This window comes from Citrus clementina, unplaced genomic scaffold (genome assembly GCF_000493195.1).
Source record: "Citrus clementina cultivar Clemenules unplaced genomic scaffold, Citrus_clementina_v1.0 scaffold_6, whole genome shotgun sequence".
NCBI lineage: Eukaryota > Viridiplantae > Streptophyta > Magnoliopsida > Sapindales > Rutaceae > Citrus > Citrus x clementina.
In genome coordinates, this window is record NW_006262139.1 from 24,093,023 (window position 1) to 24,112,341 (window position 19,319).

A 19,319-nucleotide genomic window follows, 5' to 3' on the forward strand; every position below is an offset into this window, starting at 1 on the left:
CCACCTCTTGATTGATTAGGGTTTAATGAAAATTTGATTAGGGTTCTATAAAACTATGTTGAATATAAAGATGGGTTTAAAGAGTAAAAATTTTGTTTTTTTTTTAATTATATTCTAGTGTCCATAACTGTAATTTAATTTAGGGGTATTTTAATGATTAAAAATTATTTTTAAAAGTGGGTTTATTGAGTAAATTAGTGGGTTCAAAAAGCCCCACCCATTTATTAATTGTGTAAAAAACTTAAAATACTAGTTGAACATAATTATCAGAATTATTCAAAAGTGTTTTGCTCATTTATTATATTTTCAATTTAATTTTTTTTAAATTTTTGTTGTTGTAATATCTATATTAGATACCATTATTATTCAAGGATATTTATATTATATCACACAACACTAGGAGGACATTCCATACAAATTGAAAAAGTATGTCCTTTTTCAAGAAAATAGAAAATCTGAGGGACCCGGCATAGTTACCCTAATTAAAAAATAGAAAAGGCTGGAGAAAATCCAAAATTCAGCTGGCATCTTATGACAAGAATACACACCATCCGATCTTCTATTGTTTAGTTTCTCACTCCACATCTAACCACATCCAACGACTGATGCTGCAGTCTGTAGCTTACAGATTCTGTAAGCTAGTCAAGTCCAACAAATAAATGCTTCATTTGCCCTACTTCGACACGTGTCATAGTATCACGTAACTTTACCCTTTTCAATCAAAACATCACCATCACCAGATAATTTCCCAGAGCTTTAATTATAAATGACACGTGCTTCTTTCCTATCTTTCGCCGGAATATCCTCCACTTTCCCACTGGAAAAAAAGAAATTTACACTTTTTTTCGCTTTCCCTCACTTTCTCGCCGTCCAAACACTCCGAAGCTCCTCCTAATAATCTTTTTTAGCTCATTTCTCTCCTACCCACTTCAGTTCAAAACATATTCTCCTTAGATTTGACCATGTTTTGACCAAACGACTTCGAAAAAGGATTAAAGTTTTAATTTTTGATTTTTTAAGTTTTCATAAAGGATGGGGGCGGTCACGTCGACGATGGCGGCGAAGTTCGCGTTTTTTCCGCCGAGTCCGCCAGCGTACGAGCTGGAGGAGGTGGTGAAAGGGAAGCTGGGTATGTCGGGAGTGGCGGCGAGGGAAACCGTCGACGTTTTGAGACTTGATACTAAGAGAGGGAATCAAGTGGTGGCGGTGTACATTAAGAATCCTACTGCTAAGTTGACTTTGCTTTACTCTCACGGTAACGCCGCTGATCTGGGTCACATGTACGAGTTGTTTTATGAACTCAGTGCTCATCTTCGAGTTAACTTGATGGGGTCAGTACAGATTTAATTTTTCGAATTATCTCAATTTGCATGCTTTTAAAATGAAGATAAAATTACTAGTCAAGTTTGCAAATTCAGTACAGTGGATCACGGTAGTCATATTTTAGGATATGTTTGGAATAGAAGTGAATGAGGCTCTTAATTTGCTGTTGCTGTGGAATAGAATCTGGATAGTTGTAATTGGTAAACATTAGCTATCTAAGGAAAATTGTTTATAACACGTTAGTTGTGCTTTCAAGGTTTGGACAACAATTGGTACATACCCTTGACTCCAAAGTTAGTGGTGATTAAGAGTATGCTTGTAACGGTTGTACTTCTACTTAATTTTGAAAGCAGAGATACACACATAATAGTTCTCGACTAATAATGATTTTATTCCACAGTAGCTATGAATTAAAAGCCACACACATCAAATTCCAAACATCCCTTAAATACATTGACCAAGTAAGTTATGATGTGTATGTCTGTGTGTGTGCACAGGGTGCTTTGATGTGTACACTTTATTACTGTTACGAATAAAGTCACTGAATTTGTGGAGGGTTTATGCAGGTATGATTATTCTGGGTATGGGCAGTCTACTGGGAAGGTATGGTTTTTGGATTTTCTTGTGTTTGGTTGCTGAGAAAAATGAGGAAACAAGAATTTTGAATTTCAGTTTTTTTTCTGTTAGTAATTGTTTTTTTAGTTGAGAAAATGGAGGATAAGAAAGGCAACCATATGATTTTGGAGTTTTGATCCTGTTTTATGCTCGGTTAAGTGTTCATAGTGGAAACTAAAACAGTGTTTTAGCATACCACTGTTTTTCTGCTACCAAGATTAATTGATTTTTGAATCTCTGTTTATGATTGCTGAAATATAGCTTTCATACTCTTTGACCAGCCAAGTGAGCAGAACACTTATTATGACATAGAAGCTGTATATAGATGCCTTGAAGAAAAATATGGGGTGGAGGAGGAAGATGTTATCTTGTATGGGCAATCAGTGGGGAGTGGACCCACTCTAGATTTGGCAACCCGGCTACCAAGATTGAGGGCTGTAATTCTCCACAGTCCAATCTTGTCTGGTATTCGAGTCATGTATCCGGTGAAACGAACATACTGGTTTGACATTTACAAGGTTTTTTCTCTATAGATTTTGAAATTTCAGAAACTTTGATGCATTGCCTTTTAGTAAAATAACTATATTTTATTGATTGTTTCTATTTATGGTGCAGAACATTGATAAAATACCATTGGTCGGTTGTCCAGTCCTGGTGATTCATGTACGTACTTTTCCACTTATGAGGCGTTAGTTAACGCTACTGCTCTTAGATAATGTGGTGTTTAGGTGTGTGCTATTTTCTGAACATTTGCCATCTGAGCCCTTGCTTCACATACTCCCTCCTCGGATTCTTTCTGTTTCTTTCTAAGCCCCTATAAACTTTATTCACCAGGAAACTCAACTGTCTTTCAAAATTCTTATGGGCTCATTTCCAGTTGGCCTTTTCCATATCAACTGAGAAAGACTATAAGATAATCACAAAATCTGTCAACTTTAACCATCGTATGTGAATATACCATACTCTGGAATGGCCATTGGATTTGAAGGTCTAAATGCATGCACTTTTTATTGTCAAGATTTGAAATGGTACCCCATCTTGATATAAATTTGCATAACTTGAACATATCAGCCATTATTCAATGTTTCTGTTCATGAAGTGATATCAATCTTGCACTATTTGGTTTCATGCAATGTGGAGTGGTTTTGGGGAAGCAAGCTCATGAGTGAACTTCTTGCTTTGTGGTTCCTTGTGCCTCTTGCAGGGAACTGCCGATGATGTTGTGGATTGGTCCCATGGTAAGCAGCTGTGGGAACTCTGCAAAGAGAAGTATGAACCATTATGGATCAAAGGGGGCAACCATTGTGACTTGGAGCTTTATCCCCAATACATCAAGCATCTAAAAAAGTTCATATCAGCCATTGAGAAATCACATTCGAGAAACGGATCTGCGCTGACTATGGATCAACCAGGGAATCACCGAAAGAGCACAGATTTTAGAGACACATCCACACCAATTATAGATCAGAGGGAGAAGTACAGGCTGAGTACCGACCAAGGAGATAAACCGAGACAAAGCACTGACCGAAGAGAGAAATCAAGAACCAGCGTTGATGGGAAAGAGAAATCAAGAACCAGCATTGATAGGAGAGAAAAATCAAGAAAAAGCGTGGATCACCCCGAGAAATCAATTAACGGCACAGACCCACCGGAGAAAGCGAGAAACAGCATTGACCGGTAAGTAATTTTTTAACTACATGAGAATTTTTATCCATTTAGCTTTTCTGAACCAGTTGTGCCCATATGGTGGCACAAGTTTGTACAAGTCTAGTTGAAACTGAATTGCCCGTGGCAGGTTAGGTGGCATGATGAGATCAGTCAAACTATGCAATATTGATTGTTTCAAGCCTACAGCAACAAGTATGTAGGAAGAAGAAAGGTCAGTCCGTGGATAGCAGTTGTATTTTGCTTCGCTTTTATTTATTTAATTGGTTAGTGGAGCTGTTTGGGTGATAGAAAAAATGTGTTATTGTTTATTATCCAATCTTTTGAGTTAACATAGGAAATTAATTTATCAGCAAAATTATGTATTACGGTTTATTTGTCTTTACGGGCTAATAAATCTCACTTGCGACCTCTCTATCTTTACATGTATTTGCATTCATGTTCTGGTTTATTCAGACTCTTATTGCAGATTGATTGTACTTTGGGTGTGTCGCTCCTGAAAAGTGTTCATATTGACAGGCCATTTTGCCAGCAGCAGTGTTCCAATAAAATTGAAAAAATAATGCACTTTTTTTCATGCCAGCATTTTGGGTGTACACGGATCAAATTTTATGGATTGTACATTAATTTATATTTTATTCATGATTTTACGGATTATAAATTTTTAATTCAATTCAATTTGCGGATCGATAAATTCAATTTAAATTCAATTCATATGTATGCAGATCGAATACGGATTTGATTCAATTCATATTTGATTCACTATTTTATAAAATGATTTATAGATTAATTTTTTTATTTTGTTCAATTCATAAATTAATTAAATATAAAATCTAATATAAAATAATTTTATTTAAATTGAATTTTTTTATTTTTGAAAATTTTAAAATAAATACTAAAAATACTTTAATGCTATATTGTACGATTATTAACAAAAATGAGATAATTACATTTTCATTAAAAACAGAAATATGTGCAAAATAAGTGATGTGAAATACATTTTTTATTTTTTTTAATACTGATTACATATTACACACAAATTTTTTAGTACATACCTCGCAGATATGTATAATATTTAATTGAGTGAATTTGAGTTTAAAAGGATTCCTAACTCTTATCCTTTTAATTCTACTTAACTGTGAAGGTCCCAAAGACCGGTTGGCCGCATTTTTCACTTTTTTATTTTTCATAACGAGACAAAATGAGAGTTCAAAAACCGGTGCCAAAATGCACCCTAAATAATTCAAAATTGATGATAAACCCCCATGCTTTTGTCATTTCAGTTATCAAGCCAGCAAGTGCTAAAACTCAACGGACAAAATATCGAAGAATGTAGAATTAGATAATCCAAAAGAAGGTTTAAGGAGGGTTTAAAGGCGGCTACTTCTCACTGAAACTCTCTTTTCAATTCTCTATGAATTCATTTCCTTCCACAAAATCCTTCACAGTCCTATTCCATTTCACTACACGGCCATTCCAATTCCACTTAGATTCCATCATTTCCGTTTCTCAAATTCTCCCATCATTTGATGTCCAATAACAAAACCCCAATATTCTTCTCCGCGAATAAATTCGATCACTTGCCTGTTTGTTATTATAATCATAACAATTATAATAACAATAAACCTACAATTCGTTTTCCTAGCCCAGAAAAGATTTCCTCAGTTATGTGGAGGAACGTTGCCAAACAAGCCATTTCACTACATTTGAAGAAACCCTTTTCACGTGCTTACAGTTTTTTAGGCATTTCTCAGGATTCAATTCTTCGTGAGAAGGTTAAATTTGGGTGTTTAGATATGGTTCCTAGGGGTATTCATGAAGTGGGTTCCGGTCGGATTGGTGAAATATTGAATCATGAGGATTATATGGGGAGGACAAGTTTTGGTGTTTTGAAAAATGATAATTTTTGGTGTCCTAGAGGGTATGCAACTGTAGCTGAGGCTGTGTCTTCAACTGACGTTGAAGAGGATGTGTCAATTGTTGAAGAAATTCAAGAGCTGTTGCAAGAAATGAAGAAGGAAGAACAAAGAGAGGGTGAGAATGGGGGTGGAAGAAACAGGCGAAGAGTTGCAAGGGGAATGGGATCTGGGAAGTATCGAATGTTGAAGATGAGGCAAGTGAAGATTGAGACCGAGGCATGGGAACAAGCAGCAAATGAGTATAGGGAGCTTTTAATGGATATGTGTGAACAAAAACTTGCACCGAATTTGCCTTATATGAAGTCATTGTTTCTTGGATGGTTTGAACCTTTGAGGGATGCTATTGCTAAGGAGCAAGAGAGATGTAGAATGGCAAAGCATAAGGTGGCATATGCTCCATATTTTGATCAGTTGCCGGCTGATATGATGGCAGTTATTACAATGCATAAGTTGATGGGGCTGTTGATGACGGGAGGTGAACATGGACGAGCTCGAGTTGTACAGGCTGCATGCATAATTGGTGATGCCATTGAGCAAGAGGTGGGTGAGATTGGATGTTGTTTTGGTTGTTTTTATTCGCTGTTTGATTAATCAAGTGATGTTATATTGTTCTAGTATGATTGAGCTTTTCAGTTGAAGTTTTCTTTTCTCTCTAGCTAGGCCTAGGTAATGATAAGTAATTTCAGTTTAATTTACTATAATAGTGAGAAAGTAGAACCATGGATATTTTTTAACCTTTGAGAATGAGGATCTGAGGAAACAAATTTTAAGCTTCACTTCGTCCAACCTTCCCCTTCTCTTTTCTTTTGAATTGAGCATTAATCTATTGCTATTGCTGTAATTGTTCAGGTCAGAATCCACAAGTTTTTGGAGAAAACGAAAAAGAAAAATGAAACTAAAAACAAGGAAGATGAAGAAGGAGATGAATCTAATACTGTAACTACAGAACAAGAAAAGCTGAGAAAAAAGGTCACCGATTTAATTAAGAAGCAAAAGCTGCCAGCTGTGAGGCGGATTGTGAAAGGCCAGGATGATTTCAAACCTTGGGGTCAGGATGCTAGAGCAAAGGTTTACACGATCTCTTGTCATCATTAGTAAAACTTTGCTTCCTCTTTGATTATATGCTTCATAAATTTTTTATCTCCATTCTTGTACTCTCCAGGTTGGAAGCCGTGTTATTGAATTGTTGACTCAGACTGCTTATATACAGTCACCGGCTGATCAGTTAGTTGATGCTCCACCCGACATTTTTCCTGCATTTACACACACGTTAAGAACTGTGTCAAAAGAAACTAAGTAAGTAGTCAGTCCTTGCTGTTGCTATTACAGGTTTATGTTTCCTTAGGATCATCTCTAACATGTGCTTTGGGCTTTTCTTTGAACAGAGGTGGTTCCAAAAAATATGGTGTCATTGAATGTAACCCACTGGTTCTGAAAGGACTAGAGAGAACTGTGAGTGAATCCTGTTATTGTTCCATTTCTTTATACTTAAGATATTGAAGTTCCATGTTTTCAAACTTTTTAAGTTGTGAATTTTCTTTCTTCCACTTTCCTTATATAAGGAATCATAAGAGTTGTTTCTTAAGCAGGCAAGACACATGGTGATTCCTTATATGCCAATGTTGGTGCCTCCAGTCAAGTGGACAGGGTATCTTCCGATTTCATGTCATTAGTGTTTCTGCCTTTTCTATTACTTGTGCATATGATCATTTTGACTTCAAGCCTTGGACAAAGAAGTACTTATGTTTACACAAGACAGTTTGTTGTTGGGGGACGTTCCGTGTTTTTTCTTCAAACGTTTAGCAAACCATTGTCAGCCATGTTAATGCAATTGGCACTCCTAGCTTGAGCTACTTTTACGAGTTTCTAGTGTCAGCGAGTTTCCCTTGCTGAAGGATTGGTATTCCTCTTACATAAAATCATGATGGAGAAGTTGGCAATCGAGCACCAAAAGAATTAGTACATGTGCATTTGAAGACAGAAATTCTCATAACTTAACAATCCAACATTGCTTATTAATGGGGCGACATAGATTTGTGGAAGTTCAACATGCTTTTTGTGTCAGAATAGCTTGCCAGATCATTTACTTCAGGGTGCATTGTTAATTCTTTATAAACTGTGGCAGTTATTTTTTTCTTTTTGTCCTTTGCAGTTATGACAAAGGAGCACACTTTTTCTTACCTTCCTATGTCATGCGCACGCATGGAGCTAAACAACAACGAGACACAGTTAAGAGGACTCCGAAGAAGCAACTAGAACCAGTTTTTGAGGTATGAAGGATATTTGTATTTGCTGTATTATTATTGTTGTTGTTTCTGTAATATTTGCTGTTTAATCTGACACTTGGCCATGGGATTGGATGCCAGCTGTATATGCTGGTGTTCAGATATGGTTAGTTCATCTGCCAAATTCTGCTTTAGAAAGAATGCTGTAATTATTTGCCTAAATTAACTGGGCAGGCATTGGATACACTTGGAAATACCAAATGGAGGGTAAATAATAGGGTACTTAGTGTCCTTGATAGAATATGGAGTTGTGGTGGCCGTCTTGCTGATTTGGTGGACCGTAATGATGTGAGTTACTCTCTTGATCTGTCATTATTTTTGTTTTTTGCTCTGAAGCAATCACTTTTCGCTGTTTAATATATTCTAGCTGAGATAAGTTTGATTTGGTGACAAGCTAGAAACTTCCACATTGCAGGTTCCTTTACCAGAGAAGCCAGAAACTGAAGATGAAGCACAGCTTAGGAAATGGCAGTGGAAAGTCAGAAATGTGAAAAAGGAAAACAGAGAGAGGCATTCACAGCGTTGTGACATAGAACTTAAGCTTTCTGTAAGATCACCTTCTGTCGTGTACTGCAAATAATCACATTGTATTTCCTAATAGGATTTTATGCTGGTAGGTAGCACGGAAAATGAAAGATGAAGAAGGTTTCTATTACCCACACAATGTTGACTTTCGAGGGCGTGCATACCCCATGCATCCTTACTTAAATCATCTCGGTTCAGATCTCTGTCGGGGAATCTTGGAGTTTGCTGAGGGACGCACTCTTGGGAAGTCTGGTTTACACTGGTTGAAAATACACCTGGCAAATCTGTATGCTGGTGGTGTGGACAAATTATCTCATGAAGGTCGATTGGCTTTCACTGAGAACCATTTGGATGATATATTTGATTCCGCAGATAAGCCACTTGAAGGTAGACGGTGGTGGTTAAAGGCGGAAGATCCATTCCAGTGCCTGGCTGTGTGCATTAATCTTACTGAAGCTTTGAGAAGCTCCTCTCCAGAGACATTTATATCACATATTCCTGTTCATCAGGTACCCACTTTGTTATTTCATATTATCCTGCCCATGTCGTATCTTTGTATTAAAATCATTTGCCTTGATTGAATCCTTATTATTCTCTGAGCAAAGGATAATAAGTTTAAGTTGCGGATATCTCATGGCTATGTTTTCTTTTATGGACATATTCTTTACTGCATCAAGAAAAGCTGTAATGAGAAATAGGTAGATTATGTGTTTGTGCCAAAAGCTCCCACAACTCTTTTTCTAGCATTGCTTTTGTGTGTGTTACTTTTTCTTTGGGTTGTAATAGCTAAACTTGATTGGATTTGTTTCTTATGTCTTATTTTTCGGTAGAAACAATCTAAAAGCTAAAGTTACTTGTATATGTTGACAACTGCTTAGGTACTGGAATTGTTCTTTTGGTTATAATATCATAAGACTGCTCCATATTCTGATGGGAGACTATCAAATTATAATCTCTTAAATTTCTTTTCCTATATGAAACAAGTACCTGAGCTTGTTCATATCTTTCTAACACATTCTAGTAGGTACAATGTATCTTAAGATTCTTCATTCTAGTGCTGAATGGTTTCTCTCCTCTTGTTTTTCTCTAGGATGGTTCCTGCAATGGACTACAACACTATGCTGCACTTGGAAGAGACACGGTAGGGGCCTCTTTTTCTTTGAGCAGTTGGAGATAAGCTGCTTTTCCACTTTTTTTATTTTCTCACAGAAATTTTTTTGGCAGTTGGGAGCAGCTGCTGTCAATTTGGTTGCACGAGAGAAGCCTGCAGACGTTTACTCAGGAATAGCTGCTAGGTAAGTTCATTTGTCTCTTTGTGAAATTAGGATCTTTTCAGGTCACAATTTTCGTTATTTTCGATTAAAATGGTAAGATTCAAGAATGTATTTTAATTTCTTATACTTGTTTCTGCTACTCTGTTTCCCCTAGTCATGAAGGAAGAAAAGAGGTAGTTTATTGTAGGATAAATGTGTTTATTGAGCAAAGCACCCGTTGTGATCAGTTCTATCAAACTCAAAAGTTTTATTATATTTTAGTAACATAAATAATTTTCTGTTTAAAAAAAATTTCCTGAGCTCTAACTTTTCATCTGATATGATATGAGAAAAATGAAGTTTTTGTTTTCTAGATTTATTCATGGATGTATGTATGGTAGGATGATGCATGCAAATTTCTTTACATGTGCTTGCATAAGGACACGTGCAAGTATTGTCAGACAAAGTAGTCCTGTAAAGCTTAATGGGTGGTGGGGAAAGGCTTTCAGAAACCCAATTTGACATTAGAATTTCTGTTCTTAATGAGCTGGCTTTTGTAGTTGGTGCTAAAATATTGGTTATGCAATACCTGAGAATTAGAAAGAGGCACAATTTACTGTGTGTGTTCTTTTATTTTTTGATTTTATATTCTTAAACATGAGTCATTTATATGAATATTTCTTCATGAGGTCAGTTTGAGGGAAGCAATATGGTGATAAGGGGTCATATTTTCTTTTCAGAGTTCTTGTCATCATTCGGAGAGATGCGCAGAGGGATCCTGCAGTATTTCCAGATGCTTTGCGTGCAAAGTTGTTGCTGAGTCAGGTTTTTGCCCAAATGTTTCACATTTTGATTATGGGAAATTAGAAATTAGACTAGTTATCCCATTATGTTATTCAGAAGGTATGATGAAGGCATATATAAGGGATCCTTGTGAATTCAACTGACACTTAGTTATCAGGGGAATATAGATTGTCATTAACCCTGGTGGGTTAGTGCTTGTATCTTGTAATATGATAGTTGATTCTGATATGTGGGCATCATCTAGGTGGATAGGAAACTGGTAAAGCAAACAGTAATGACATCAGTTTATGGTGTTACCTATATTGGTGCTCGTGATCAAATCAAGAGGAGGCTGAAGGAACGTGGTGCACCCATGGAGGAGGCAGAACTTTTTGGTGCGTCTTGTTATGCTGCAAAGGTAAGAAAGGATTCATTTTAAGCTATGATCGCTTAATCCAGTAATACGAGACCATATGTCTATAAAAGAATCTATTTTATTGGAAAGATGACATTTTTTTGGTTGAATAGGTAACTTTAACTGCCTTAGGAGAAATGTTTCAGGCTGCTCGTGGTATCATGAGCTGGCTTGGTGAGTGTGCAAAGGTGTGTTTCTTTTCTTTATTTCGCTTTTGGCACACTTGTTTAAACTATCTTCAATAATAATTGGATTAATTTTGACTGTAAACGCTTACAATTTACAGATCATTGCATCTGAAAATCAGCCAGTAAGATGGACAACTCCACTTGGACTTCCTGTTGTGCAACCTTATCGGAAATTAGGGAGGCATACTGTAAGTGGTGTATTCTTAATAACTTTATGGAAACTTGAATGCCTATCAAGTCAATTTCATTTGTTTTGATCGATCGAATTTCAGGTCAAAACTTCCCTTCAGATTTTAACTTTACAGCGTGAAACAGAAAAGGTACTCTGCCGTCTGTTGACCTTATTTTTTACCTCCTAACAATGGAACAAATTTGTTTTGCGATTTTTTTTTCTTCCCCATATTGCTTTTGTTGTTGAGAAGTGGGCCTTTCCCATGCCAGGCTTATTAGAAAGTGAGGTTCTGTGATCACCTTCTTTTGTTAGTACAAGGTTTGTTCTAGGATTATATCATCTTACTGCAAAGAATGGTCAATAGGTCTAATCAGTATCCATATTTTTTCATGAGATCATTGTTAAATTCATTTTTTCATAACTTTCTGGCCAAAACTTAAATGTTATGGTCTTCCTTTCTTTATAGGTCATGGTAAAAAGGCAAAGGACGGCTTTCCCACCAAATTTTGTCCACTCCCTTGACGGTTCTCATATGATGATGACAGCAGTTGCTTGCAGAAAGGCAGGTTTAACGTTTGCAGGTGCTTTGTTTTTTCTTTCTTTCTTTTTCCTTTTATTTCTACTTATTCCTTTACTTCAACTTCCTGTTACTGTATTTATTTGTGTATGATAACAGGCGTTCATGATTCATATTGGACACATGCATGTGACGTGGATGAAATGAACAGAATTCTTAGAGAAAAGTTCGTTGAACTTTATGAAATGCCAATACTTGAGAATGTAAGTAATCTTCACCCCCAAATACCTCATTTCGAATTAGATAAATAAAATACTGTTTTTGCATATCATCGTACTTGTTTCTTGTTTTGGTAACAATTCGGAATTATTGTTATAAATTGCCTCCAAACTCTGTATTTCAATTTTGTCAACTACTTGGTAAAACACTATCTTCAACTTCTTAAAGTTCATTTTTGGATCACAATTTTCAAAGCAGGTAGAGGATAGTACAAGATATGATAATTGTGTCAGTGAAGAAAATATGGAATAGAAATTTATATTAAATACCATTTTGAAATTGAAGATGAATATGCCACCTAGGAACTTCTTATCTACATTCCTGCGTAGTGTAGAGGTGTTTGTCTAAGAACATTGTTTGTTTTTTGCAGTTATTGGACAGCTTTCAAAAGTCTTTCCCTAAATTGGTATTACCCCCTCTACCTGAGAGGGGCGATTTTGATCTAAGAGAGGTGTTAGGGTCGCCATATTTCTTCAACTAATTGATGCAAGGGCCTTTCTGCCTGATACTGGGACAAATCCATGCTGCAGTAGATATCAGTTCCTATCTCTGGCAGTTTTAGCAATAATGCAGGCATTGGTATGCAAAAGTTGGCTCTATTAGCAAATTTTTTGGTGGGGCCTTGCTGCTCAATGCTTGTATATATCTGGGAAAAGCAGCAAGGTCTCTCCCACTTGGCTTTTTAAGCCTTTGTATAGTCAATGTAGATACAAGTTCTCGAGCATGTATGTAGCGCTCATAGAGAAACTTTTGAGGAGCTGATATGGTGCTATACTTCTGACTGATAGCTGAGAAGTCAAAATTCTACAGATTTAAAGCTGAGTATCTTCCATTGACATCATAGTTTCACGAGAGGGATGATGACAATAGTGGTGAGTGGGAACAAGGTGAATGTGAACAAGAGCATGATGTTCGATATGCAAAGCGATGAAAGCAGCAGACTTTATTCCTACTTGCTGATGTAATACAAATTCAGTGCCAATCCATCCATTAGATATATGGATTTGCTATGTATCATGCCATACGGAAAGTGAAAAGAGAGGAAAATAATGTGTAGAGATAATATATTACCAAATACATGAGTTTATTTGTTAAATGTTTAGAATCATGTGAATTCTCATGAGTTCATTTCTCTCAATCCTGCAGTCTAAATGCGCAGTAAAATGTGCGGAAAATGAACTTTGACAGTTAACTGAACTCTAATGTACACTGTCTGATCCCTTAAAGCACATGCCCTTCCTCTAATGGTAGACAAAATCAGAAGAAACTGTTATTAAGAACTTCCTCATCTCTATACATAATTGATAATCTTACAGAAAAACTTCAACCGGTCAATTTTGCATCTCAAATAAAGAAGTGCATTTAGCATTTTTGCTCCTATTGATGCACAATCTTTTCAAATTGATTGATGACGGCATACAGCAGCACAAGTATTATTGTGTTCCTCCAGCAAAGCACCAAGGAAGGCATCTCTGTTTTGGTAATTCAGAGTGCAACGTTTTAAGGTTACAAACCTGAAATCATGACTCAGCATCCTAATTTAATACCCAAAACGCTTGTTAAGTGCAGTTCGTCCATCGCCCGATTGTCCTACACGATGAAACATGAAAAACAATAATAAAATCATGAGGAAAGAAAAACCAAATTATAAAAAAATGCAACCAGAATAACTCGCCAAGATAACAGGTTCTAATCCAACAGACATTAGAAAAACAGAAGGGAATTACCTTCAGGAGGTACCCATGATTCATAATCTGTATCAATATTGAGAAATGCAGGCTTCTCAGGGCCAAGCACTCTTCTCGGCCTTTTTGTATCATTTCTTGATTGGTTAGTACCAACTGATTCTTGACTTTCAGACTTTACTTCGTCATCATCTGCATGATACCCTCTTTTATGCTTCAATAATAGAGCCACAGCATCCTCGGCCTTGAATTGGATTCTTGCAGAGGAGGATGTTGACTGATCAAGAGTATTATCATCAGGTTTGTCAACCTGGTTCTTTTTCCTTATAATCAGACCAGAGGCATCTTCAATCATAGAGTCCACCTTAAGAAAAGCATCATCAGTATTCTTCAGCATTTTCTGTCTTTCTTTGTAGCCTACAAATTGCTCAGACTCTTCCACATGTAAACCCTCATCTTCCCGTTGGATCGCCTTCATCTCTCTATCCTCTACAGCTCCAAGCCATTGGGGCTTAGGAATAGCATATGCAGAAGTTTTCTCCTCATTTGCATCATTGACAATCTTGTCAGCTTCTGGCTTCTTATTTATTTCCACAGCAGTAACTGGAGTTGTTTCTTTCTGGACAGAGACATTCACAGGTTTTCCTGAACCACTGCTTTTCTTTGGCTCTGTGGGAGCTTTCTTCTTGATGTCAGTAGTTGACTTTTCAGATTTCTGAAAATTTTCTACCTGTACTTTCGAATCTCTCCTTTTAGTGGCTTCTCCTGTTGGATCAGCAAATTTCAACAAGTACAAGATCCTATCCAACTCAGATTGGAGAGTTGACAATTCCTTCTGATGTTGCATGGTTTTATCAAGCACTAAGAACAAACACAGATAATGACAAAATAGTTAGGTAAGATAATTCAATCATAATTCCAAAAGAGTAATAAATAAAATATGAAAAAATGAAAATGTTGTAGTTTGAAAAGATGTGCAGCATGTTGTAGAAGTAAGAGATGAGAAAATAGTACAGAATTAGTTGGTAAATATATAAGTAATATATATAATGGTTATTTGTAGAAGAAAAAGGGCACTTATCATAATACCCCTACTGCTTTGCCAACTTATCCTAGAGCAATTGCATAAGAACAATAACAGACAGTCCTATGCAACAAGAAGGCAGGGCAAATACTTTCAGATAAAAAAAAAATAATTAAAAAAAAAGAGAAAATCAAAGCCACTATGCATCGAGAGGTTTTCTTCATAAGCAAAAATTCCCCACCTAACTGAGATGAAAGCCCAGACATGTAAGCATCGAGTGCATCCCCCGATTCAGTTTCTACATCAGTTTCTGATGCCATTTTGTCTTTCTCTTTCTCAAACAACTCTTTCTTGTCTTCCATTTCTTTCATGATCACATCTCTCTTGTCAAGAAGAGTATCAGCAGTTTCGATTGATTGGCTCTCATTAGCTTTCTGGATTGAAGGCTTCTTCTTTGTCCGGTCATAGAATTCATCGTCATCACTGAACAATAAAAAATATTGCTGACATTAACTGTTATTCTAGTTTATGTTATTATGATCTTTTTTAATAAGGAAATGCACAATAGAATATATTTTGGAAGTTATTTGGAATATTAGTGAAACCAAATAAAGAATCATGTCAATGATTTTGCATTAAGGTCCCAAATTTTGGCAAGGAAATGGAATCATTTATTCATTTCCATTTACCCATTTTAAAATCATCAAAAAGTTCCCATTTCAAAAGCAACTTTGAGATAACCAATTACCTCAAGAAGTCTTCTTCATCTTCTCCCATTCCTTTTTTCTTGCCACGATATGTATTTCCAGAGCGTGCACCAAAACTTTCTCTGATACTTTCATTTAATGTCTCTTCCAAATTTTCCAGTTCTTCCATGATCTATACAAACTACAATGTCAAAACGGAAAGAAAAAGTGGAAAGAGAGACGAGAAGAATTAAGCTGGTCCTATAAGCAACCAGACTACATATATGAAAGCGAAGCAAGAGCAGATTTACATTCCATCAGCATTGCTACCTACCTGTGCTATTCTTTGTTCATTCCGAGCAATCTGAGTTTGTTGCCCTTGTGTCAACCCACCTTGACTAATGTCTTTAGCACGAATAAGATCTATTTCTCTCTTCATATGAGCAATCTGTAGCCAGAAAAGCATAGATATTGTGGCAATCAAACAATTGGAATTTGGAAAAGAAGTCATCTTATAAGTGGCTGGATAAAAGATCTTGTTATAATAGAAATTTCTATGCTGTTAAATAAGTTATAAAGATGGGACCACTTGCCTTTTGAGTCCTTTTTATTACTTTCTCACGGGTTTTTTCCTGCTTCTCTGTAAGCTGTCCTTTGTAAGTTTGCCAAGTCACTGCATCATCTTCATCCTAAAAATCCAAAAGGACATATAAGTACGGAACAGAAACAAGTAAATTATTTTCTTTCGCATAAAAAAAAAACATTTGAATTTGTACACAATGCAATTGGAGTAAGAATTCCTAATATTCAGACTAGAATTCATAAATTAAATTTTTGATTAAAAAAATGAAAATAATTATTGAGAAAGAGAAGAAAAAATTACAACGTAAATCAGGAATCTACAAACCACCCCCAAAAAAAAAAAAAGCCTTATATGAAGGCACTTCGAAGGACTGTGGAAATCTAATGAGAACCAAAGTTCTTGAAGGCAATTAAAAAAATTAATTTTTCTCAATCAGATTGCTGGCAAAGAGACGGGTATAAGGATATAAGTATACATTGGATTATTCTACTCATGCACAATAATTTGAATATCTCCTTATCAAAGTATCAAATAAGTACGTAATAATGGAAGAAAAAAAGAAAAAAGAATCCCTGCATTTTCAAACCTAGGGGAAAAAAATGAATGAGAAGAAGCCCGTAAAACAACAAAAAAGCATACATGCAGCCTTCCAAATATGTTGCGCAAACCCCTTGAAAACTAAAATGTATATTCTACAAAAAACTGTGTACCAACATTTCCATCCAACGTCAATTAAAATTTCAAAGCCACACAAACCTCAGCTTCTTCAATAGCATCTTCTCCCATGCCCCATGAGATACCATCAGCACAAGAAGCGTCTAGTCTTGCTCGTCGAAGTGAATCCTCTCGATCTAATATCTCTTGTTGAATCTTAGATTCTCTAATGAGGTTCAAGTCTTTTTCCTGTGAAAAAAAAAAACACTATAGCAATCCAAACAAATATGCAAACTACGCATGATACATTGATTATGGCAATAAACTTGTTACATCAGAAAAATAACTATATTTATGCTATAAATGCTTTAATTCACCCCCTCCCACTCCTGCTCCCACCAAAAATTTAAAAATTTAGGTTATTAAAAAGGGAACAGCGCTAATAAACAGAGATACGAAATTTCCCTGTATCTATCTTAATCTATTAAAAATGGAAAGGAAAGATGGAATAAAAAAGCAGCATCCTAGAAAATAAAGAAAACAGAAACAATTCCAAAAAAACTACTTTCTAACTTAATCTAATAAAAATGGGAATATCATATCTCATATTGAACTGATCAATATATATCAAACAAAAATTACTATATTTGTATAAGACTTACCGGTGGCATCAAGTCAGGTGGTCCTTGGAAAATGTACAGTCGAGATGATCTGTGAAGGAATAACAGAAACATATAGAGAAATTAATCAGATAAGTTAAGAACCACAAAGTCCCAGTAATAGTCTCATATAATCAAAAAAAAAAAAAAGGAACCACAAAGTCAAATGTAGTAAAGATAAAGAATCAATAAAAGTGACACCATGACCCAAACTAAACTAGGAATATAGATGAGCTTGTAAGCAAAAATTGACACATGAAATAACATGACATTGTCAATAGAATCACATATTATTTCACTTACTGGCCAAAACGAATGACATCACCAACGTGTAAGTCCACATAAACCCTTTTCTCTACCTGTTGAATTGGAAAACAATTAAAGGAGGTCAGGAACATGATACTACAAATTGACCAATAATCATATAGAATCAAGAAAGGAAAAAGGGAGAGTGAGAGTTTTACGGAAAAGATTATCAGAAAGAATAAGTTAGTATCAAACAAGAAACTTTTATTTGGTCATATAAGAAAGCTAACAAATTCTAATTTCTAAATGCCATAAACACTGAATTTGATGATTTCAATCAAAAAAAGGCTACAAGTTTTTCTCATATAGTCACCATGATTTTGAAAATGCAAATCACTAACCATAACAAAATGACAAAGTAAAACTTGAAAATTTTTTATAATGTATAGCAGGTCTTTCATTGACAGTCTAAATGGAACTAACACAGCAACCCAATGAAAAATCAAATCTGAAACTTCCAGCAAGAAGTTCAAAGAGGAATCTCCGTTTAAGAACCTGATACTAATGAAAAATGCAGTGCACTTTGATATATTTAAAAATACATTAACTAAAGAGCGGTTTGAACTTTGATACCTGGTTCTTGTTAACAAAAGTACCATGAGTACTGCCCACATCATAAAGATATGCATCTCCACTTCTTTTAAATTGAATCACTGGCAATGAGAAACATTAGTATAAGTTACAACAACGTGACTAGCATCATCAACGCACATGAAAAAAGAAAGAAAATTTCTAGTAAATCTGTGCCAATGAAACTCTACTTATAGGTGGGTGGATGATTGGTAAACATAAGCTGCCAAGTGAAATTAAGTGTTTGCTAAAATCGTTGGCTTTTAAACTCTTTAAATCAAGCAGAGGTACAACAGTTAGAAATACAATCTCAAAGGTCGAAAAAATCAACTTAACAGCAAGAAGAGCAGGTCAAAAGCAGTGAAGAGAGCAAGAATTAAATTGCATACCAGCATGAAACCGAGAAATTGTAGAGTGCTCGAGTACAAAATCGCAGAGGTCAACTCGTCCAAACATATACGCGCCCTTATTGCACCTGCACAACAACCATGGCATTTCACATTAACAATCAAAAGATTACATATTTGGCTCAATGGAAGATATTATAGTTGAAAGGAAGTAACGTAACTTACACGTCATATTGATCAACAATGGATCCATCTTTCAGCACTTCAAGGTAGAATTTATGGCAGGGTGACCCACTCCATTCAGGAATCTTGTAAGGCACGGAGCTCGGCTGTTTCTGCACTGGAGCTGCAAATGAATTAGGTTGCTCTTCTTGATGTGGTGTATCGTTTGAGGAATTTTCGGTGTTAGGGTTTGGGTTTTTGGGAGGAGGTGGACCCATTCGGGCTACTGTCGTTGTCGCTGTTGAACAGGAGGCTGGGGCCTCTTCTGCTGGTGCTGGGAGTTTTGGCGGCGGAGGTGGCACGTCGGTGACGGTGGAGGCGTCGGGGTCGGCGTCGGTGGTTGTCATGTTGTCTGAAGGAACAAGTTTTGCTCAAGGAACGGTTTTCACCGTTTTAGCGGATCGAGAGGAAGAGGCGGCGGTCTAGCGGGTCGGGTCTAATATTTATCTTATTTCTTAAATGGCTTTTCTCGTCAGGTGGATGTTTTACAATTTTGAAGTGCTTCTTTCCTCAGTAATTTATGGTTCTTTTTGTATATTTTCTGATAAATGATATATTAAAAATGTATTTTGTATGTCTTATAAATGATTTAGAAGATTGATATCAAATCTCAATGTTTTTATTTTAATATTATATTACAAATT

The 19,319-nt window shown here is 36.0% G+C and overlaps 3 protein-coding genes across 11 annotated transcripts; 2 read left to right on the forward strand and 1 right to left on the reverse strand.

Annotated features, from left to right (window-relative positions):
• Window positions 1-782: 782 nt before the first annotated feature.
• Window positions 783-4,961, forward strand: LOC18039691 (protein ABHD17C). 6 transcript variants are annotated; one of them, XM_024181877.1, is made up of 7 exons: window positions 783-1,331; window positions 1,890-1,926; window positions 2,220-2,456; window positions 2,554-2,601; window positions 3,143-3,615; window positions 3,734-3,817; window positions 4,887-4,961. In XM_024181877.1, exons 1-6 carry the CDS (start codon window positions 1,033-1,035, stop codon window positions 3,804-3,806), a joined length of 1,167 nt encoding a protein of 388 aa, XP_024037645.1. In that variant the 5' UTR covers window positions 783-1,032; the 3' UTR covers window positions 3,807-3,817; window positions 4,887-4,961. The 6 variants fall into 6 exon arrangements, with proteins under 6 accessions (XP_024037645.1, XP_024037647.1, XP_024037646.1 ...); XM_024181879.1 differs by having other exon boundaries at window positions 3,739-3,817; XM_024181878.1 differs by lacking the exon at window positions 4,887-4,961 and adding an exon at window positions 4,123-4,135.
• Window positions 4,912-13,196, forward strand: LOC18039692 (DNA-directed RNA polymerase 2, chloroplastic/mitochondrial). Of its 3 annotated transcripts, XM_006430925.2 has the most exons (19): window positions 4,912-6,062; window positions 6,372-6,590; window positions 6,685-6,818; window positions 6,908-6,974; window positions 7,112-7,170; window positions 7,675-7,792; window positions 7,982-8,095; window positions 8,223-8,354; window positions 8,425-8,841; window positions 9,423-9,473; window positions 9,557-9,627; window positions 10,326-10,410; window positions 10,634-10,786; window positions 10,897-10,971; window positions 11,070-11,159; window positions 11,244-11,291; window positions 11,610-11,724; window positions 11,820-11,923; window positions 12,310-13,196. In XM_006430925.2, exons 1-19 carry the CDS (start codon window positions 5,133-5,135, stop codon window positions 12,418-12,420), a joined length of 3,093 nt encoding a protein of 1,030 aa, XP_006430988.1. In that variant the 5' UTR covers window positions 4,912-5,132; the 3' UTR covers window positions 12,421-13,196. The 3 variants fall into 3 exon arrangements, with proteins under 3 accessions (XP_006430988.1, XP_024037642.1, XP_024037643.1); XM_024181874.1 differs by lacking the exon at window positions 11,244-11,291; XM_024181875.1 differs by lacking the exons at window positions 11,820-11,923; window positions 12,310-13,196 and adding an exon at window positions 11,391-11,461 and having other exon boundaries at window positions 5,121-6,062; window positions 11,610-11,702.
• LOC18038995 (kanadaptin) lies at window positions 13,109-19,180 on the reverse strand. 2 transcript variants are annotated; one of them, XM_006430923.2, is made up of 12 exons: window positions 18,679-19,180; window positions 18,496-18,581; window positions 18,110-18,189; window positions 17,534-17,589; window positions 17,234-17,282; window positions 16,674-16,820; window positions 15,928-16,023; window positions 15,669-15,782; window positions 15,397-15,527; window positions 14,890-15,131; window positions 13,667-14,485; window positions 13,109-13,529 (listed from the first exon to the last, which is right to left on the reverse strand). In XM_006430923.2, exons 1-12 carry the CDS (start codon window positions 19,020-19,022, stop codon window positions 13,480-13,482), a joined length of 2,214 nt encoding a protein of 737 aa, XP_006430986.1. In that variant the 5' UTR covers window positions 19,023-19,180; the 3' UTR covers window positions 13,109-13,479. The 2 variants fall into 2 exon arrangements, with proteins under 2 accessions (XP_006430986.1, XP_024037644.1); XM_024181876.1 differs by lacking the exon at window positions 18,110-18,189 and having other exon boundaries at window positions 18,679-18,805.
• Window positions 19,181-19,319: the final 139 nt, after the last annotated feature.